At 39.6% G+C, this 6,000-nt stretch overlaps 1 protein-coding gene across 2 annotated transcripts in view; it reads left to right on the top strand.

Annotated features, from left to right (window-relative positions):
- The first annotated feature begins 3,247 nt into the window (after nt 1-3,247).
- Nucleotides 3,248-6,000, top strand: part of LOC149005301 (ubiquitin carboxyl-terminal hydrolase 25-like) — a 47,340-nt gene continuing 44,587 nt past the window's right edge. For both annotated transcript variants that reach the window (XR_016175513.1, XM_089168006.1), the window contains exons 1-4: nt 3,248-3,758; nt 3,837-4,344; nt 4,432-4,507; nt 4,605-4,691. Coding sequence is in view for 1 of the 2 variants with exons in the window: in XM_089168006.1 (XP_089024132.1) it covers nt 3,587-3,758; nt 3,837-4,344; nt 4,432-4,507; nt 4,605-4,691 (843 nt within the window). In the remaining variant the exon portion in view is untranslated. The remainder of the gene's footprint in view (nt 3,759-3,836; nt 4,345-4,431; nt 4,508-4,604; nt 4,692-6,000) is intronic.

The raw sequence follows: 6,000 nt of genomic DNA, 5'->3' as shown, positions 1-6,000 counted from the left end.
AAAGTTGTTGCTGACAGCAACCTTGGTCAGTTTTGATACAATTGATATCCAATCTTCTTAATTTCTTCTCTAACTTATTATTGATGTTTGTTTAGGGCCTTAACAATTATTTTGGACTATTTCTTGGTACTCTCAATTCATCATCAATTCAACCCAAAGTAAGGATGGTTATCTCCATAAACATATAGATCACCAACTTATGATTTATGTTCTTGTTTATGAATGGAACCTTTTGGATTACTTTTAAATCTTTATAAGACTGTTATATATGTGTTAGAACAGTAGTATTGACATCTTTATACTCTTGTCATGTTACATTACTATTCTTGTTTGCTTATGTCTATGATGATTCATTTCAATATCATGTTTTAACTTTTATGATAAGATGTATTGGATGCATGAAAGATGATGAACTTGAATATGTGATTGCTTACGTACTAACTTGGGAGTGGGGAGTGTTCTATTGACACTTCTGTCCTTAGGCATCGGAGGGAATAGTATGGGATGGGATGTTCTCCGATGGTGCCTATCGACACTCTCCCGGGTTATTGGATGACATATATAGGACTGTCTAGTTGGTTGGCTAGGTTTATCTTATCGTGTCAAACTCGAATCGGAAGGGCATTGAGACCGAACAACCCGTGGTAGTGTATGGTTGGATGGGCACTTTAGGCTGGTAACCAATCCGGTAGGGGACATAAACCATGCTACGGATACCTGAAAGGGGCCATTTATTGGTAGAGTTGCATATAGATAGACTTGGGCTCACGGGCGCTCAAGACCGGTAACCAATTCGTGAGAGGACATGAGAGCTTCCCGTTTACTATATGTGGATGACCAATAGGGTTGATGAGTCCGAAATCCGGGATTTCGCTGACTCTAGTGTGAAGGATACCGGAAAGGATCGCCGGGGGCGAGGAATGGACGTATCTGAATCTGAATTGACCGACTGAGTAGATGACTTGCATTGGGCTAGGCTTTACTGTGACATGCACCAGTACTTGACCAAATGGTGATGTGAGAGAGCGGTGATTGATCCCCTTACCACGGTTTTTTTGATGACTTTACCGATCTTCCCCAGGCATTCCCAAGATATGGAAATGGGAGAGTGACTGACGACCCAAAGAAGTACGGTGCTATGACTTAAAGCATGTCTACCCTAGAGACTAGCATTCATAGAGTTAGACTCATATTTGCATCATATGTTCCATATTGCATTGCATTATACTATGTTCTGAATGTGTATGATTTCTAATTATGGAATAACTGCCTTGCTGAGTTCTTCGAACTCATTCATTTTTGTGCAAATGTTTTAGATTATATTCCAGGTACCGAGGACTACGATGGCACCTCCTTAGAGGCGGACTATGATTCCACACACTACCCTCCGGGTAGTGGCGTCGGTGAGGATCCGTATATTGGAGCCGAGGAGGATTACTATCCGCACCAGGGTTAGCCCCACTGTTGTGCGGGAGCGGCAGCATTGGGTTTACTTCATCCGTACTGTTGAGGAGACTACTATTAGTATAGAAGAAACCCTAGCTTAGTGCCCCATTCCCCTGGTGTATTTTTGGAGTACTTGGACCTGTAATTAATTAACTTTTCGGAATTATCTTTAATACTTGGACATGTACTTAATTACTTTTACTTTCCGCTGCTTTGAGAGAGTGGCTACCACACTTTCTCTCCCTGATATGATTTTGACCACAATCTGATATTATCTATCTTCCGCACTCTGATATATATTTAATCCTATCTTATACATATTGTTTAGTATTAATTGTTTTTACCATTGATTATTACTGTTCATGATTATGTTACCGTGTATGTGGGAGGCATGGACCTCAGATCATTGATCCTTGGACTGTGGATCACATCCCGGGTATTCCAAATGGGGTACCGGCTGGGTGGATGTGACATAAACAATATTGATATATGGAGTATTACCGACTGATATCAAAATTAGACTGTAGCATTTTGAGAGATTACTCACTCACCTTTTAACCAAAGCCAGAATGAAAACTATACCTAACTGGAGCAGGAATAATAGAATAAATTACTCGCTCACCTTCTAACCGAAGCTAGAATGAGAGATTACTATACACTACCAGGACGCTAAGGAATAACAGAATAAATTACTCGCTCACCTTCTAACCGAAGCTAGAATGAGAGATTACTATACACTACCGGGACGCTAATCTCAATGTCTTTGAGTCGCTTGCTCGAACTCTATGCAAGAAAGCTTAAAAAAAAAATTACAAATTTAAAGATGCATGTGACTATAATTGGTTTATGAAATATTCAAACTAAAAATGGAGGAGTAACAGTTCAAAATCAATTAATAGATAGAAAAGTTAAGAAGATTAGAAAGCAAAAGCAAAAGAACCACTCAAAAAATCTCAATCAAAACATACAAAAGAGAATGGAAGCCCACTGAGAAGCATTTGGTCCTTTTGGGTTTATAAAAGCTTTGCCTTTCTATTCCAAAGCAAATCCATTTTTCAATCTAAGAAGTAAGAAAGTAGATCCTATAAATACATTGGAAATGATCAATTATTGATGTTGGTTTCGCATTTCCTTGATGAAGCATATCTAGAGGAAATAAAATATAAAGAAATGAGAATTGAACTGAGAAAATGAAGAGCTGTCGAAGCGATTGCCGCCGCTTGCTTGTTGGAGTCACCAAGAAGATGAAGAGTAGAGATGCCAGCGAAATGTAACCCTAGTTTCATGAAGGTGAAATAGAGAATGAGAAAGTGGGAGAGAAATTGAGAAACCTAAAAGAGAGAAACTATAAGTAAGGTAAGGCGTAGAATTAGGTTTCATTTCACATTTTAATTAGTTAATTTATAATAAATTTAACATACTAGTTAGATTTTGGGCCCATCGGTTTGGGCTAGCGGGCCGCACATGGGTTGGCCCAAACTAGTCAAAATAGGTCAGTCCAAACACAAGATTAAGGTTCAATTCAGACTTATTTAGGCTATAATAGGTCGATTCGATCTGTTCCAATTTTAACAGTTGGGGATTGTAAATTGACATCTTAGTCATTTGAGCCGGAGCAAGTGGTTGAGGATGAGCCAAATCTAACCAATTTTTCTTTTTTCGTTAAAAAATCTAATCAATTTGGGCTGCGGGGCCGACACCATCATTGACCTCATCATTGAGTCAGTGACAATGACGACTGAGTTGATGAAAATGAATAAATAATTTAACGACAACTCAAGGGATTGGCTGGGCCCCCAATTCCCCCCACCTGAGTTTCGGAAACTGCTGGACGAGTCTCTGTCTCTGTAAATCCCCGATTCCTCCTCACCCCGGGGTCTTTGGACGACGAATCAACACCGAAGTACAGAACAAGGTGACATTTGATTCGCCACCTGGGTTTTTGGGGTTTTTAATCCCAAATTCTTACCGCCAACTCTCTCGTTCTCGTTCAACTGTGAACAATTCGAATCTTCGAGAGGTAGATGAAACAAGGAGAAGAGATTTGCGGAAGACTTGAAATGAAGGAACGATAAATTATGCGATCGTTGCTCTGGTGGTGGTGGAGAGTCTGCGATGTTGCATCAGAAGCAGCTCGTTAATGGCCTTGCAAATGACTTGGCAATCAAATCCCCATCACAGGCGAAAGAACAGTCTTCCACTAGGGTTAAAGAATCTCGGGAATACTTGCTACCTCAATAGCGTCCTTCAGTGCTTGACCTACACCCCTCCCCTCGCCAATTTCTGTCTCAAGAATCAACACTCCTCTCTGTGTACATCTCTTTCCCTTCGTTTCTTGTTTTTTTCTCTGTTTTACAGTCGAATTGATTTGGGTATTAATGAATCTACAGGTGATTCGAACTTGGAGGTAGACCAGAAGCGAGTTTGTCCCTTTTGTATATTAGAGAAGAGGATAGTAAGGTCACTAAGCATTGATGGGTCGCTTGATGCTCCTAAACAGATTCAGAGTTGTCTCACCATTTTTGCCGAGCACTTCCGGTTGGGTAGACAAGAGGACGCGCATGAGTTCCTTCGCTATGTCATTGATGCTTGCCACAACACCTGCCTTCGTCTTAAGAAGCTTCAACAGCAACGATGTCGAAGGGATAACGGCTCTTACAACGGTACCACTAATGGTGGTGGCATCGGCTATGGTGGTGACACCATTGTCAAGGAGATCTTTGGTGGTGCTTTGCAGAGTCAGGTAAAGTGTCTTTCATGTGGTGCGGAGTCTAATAAGACCGATGAGATCATGGATATCAGTCTGGATCTGTTTCAAAGTAATTCACTCAAGGATGCTATGCAACGGTTCTTCCAGCCAGAAGTCTTGGATGGTAGCAATAAATATAAATGTGATAAGTAAGTAATGTAGGTTTCTATGTAATTTGTTATTTGACTTGCTTGTTAAATCTCATCTCAAGTTCATGACAACTCATGTACTGATAGGTGCAAAAAGTTGGTGACAGCCAGGAAGCAGATGTCTATTCTCAAAGCTCCTAATGTCCTTGTGATCCAACTCAAGGTGTTGGCACTTTTCCCTGTTATTATTATTCCCACTGGTTATGCCCTGCTGCTCTTGTTGTTGGTGTTGATTGACATTGTGTATTTTGATTGTTCAGAGATTTGAGGGTTTAGGAAAGATTGATCGTTCCATTTCCTTTGAAGAAATTTTGATGCTATCAAGCTACATGCGGGAAGAAAGTCAGGTATTATTAATTAGACAGTGGGTTTTCTAATTCATTTGTTAGTTATTTTGGATTCATCATTATAGTGTATTTCTCATGTGTTGATTTTGTGATTGGAAATTTCTATGGCACGGAGTGGCTTTGATGCATTTTTATCTTAGGTTTCAATAACTTAAACTTAAAATAGTTTTAACACAAAAGAAGAATTTTTAGTACTCTTGCAGTTGTGTGGGTAGCTCAACTTTATCTTATAATATATGTTTTTGTCTCATTATTTTTCAATAGCGGGGAATGGAATGAGTATTTGAACCTGAAGAGGAAAGGTTGGCCTAAGTAACTTAGTTAACCTTCAACGTCCCCTGTAGGAGGAACAATGAAGCCAACAAAAAATGATGCTTGAGTACCCTTCGAATTACAGTGTATCAGATCCATGGAACTGGATAGATTTGGTTCTTTTTCAATTACTGTGGAATTTTTATGTTGTGGTCACATAATAGTTTAATTATCCAGATCTAGGTGTATTTAGCCAAAATGATAATGGCACTTGTGGTATCAGAAATTCAAGTATGAAGAATTATTCCAAAACTGGTGAGTATTATACTCTTTATTTGAGCTCTGAAGCCTGCTTTTGAGCATCTGCCTACTTCTCTGCCATTTTATTTTCTGCCTCTGTTTGAAATCTGTTAGGAACCTGCATCTCGAATACAGAAATTAACAAGATTTGAAATAACAAAGAACAAACACAGATAATGATAACACTGGTTTTGATGGTGCCAGTCACCCCCTACAGCATACAATGCTACCCCAGCCAAAGGCTGCCCAAACTTCACTTAGAATAATCGATACCTCTTCTCACATATTTTCCCCCTTATGTAATCCCGCAACCATCAGTTGGTAGTGAAATCCAATTCTCTCTCCTCCACATGGCATTCTCCTGGGGTCCTAACAGTGCAAGTCACCTCATACAGCATACACAATGCTGCCCTCAGCCAAAGGCTTCCCATACTTCACATAGAATGACCAATATCTCTTCTCACATATTTTCCCCCTTATATAATCCCCCAACCAGCAGTTGGTAGTGACAATCCCATTCTCTTTCCTCCACATGGCATTTTCCCAAGGTCCTAACAAAATCCATTTTAGTTTTGGATGGTAAAAGAATGAGAAGCTATTGATAAGAAAAGGAGTTCTCTGTATCATGGACATTCTGCTTCATAATGTAGAAGTGTTTTAGAAAGTAGCTTTTTGGCTTTTAGTGGCATCACTGAATTGAGCAGTATATGAGTATTCCATGGAATAAGAACCTGCTTTAGAGGAATAAGGATATTAC

Source organism: Hakea prostrata, chromosome 9 (genome assembly GCF_041222555.1).
Source record: "Hakea prostrata isolate BN-2017 chromosome 9, UWA_Hpros_2, whole genome shotgun sequence".
Taxonomy (NCBI): Eukaryota; Viridiplantae; Streptophyta; class Magnoliopsida; order Proteales; family Proteaceae; genus Hakea; species Hakea prostrata.
This window is presented reverse-complemented; position numbering and strand designations above follow the sequence as displayed.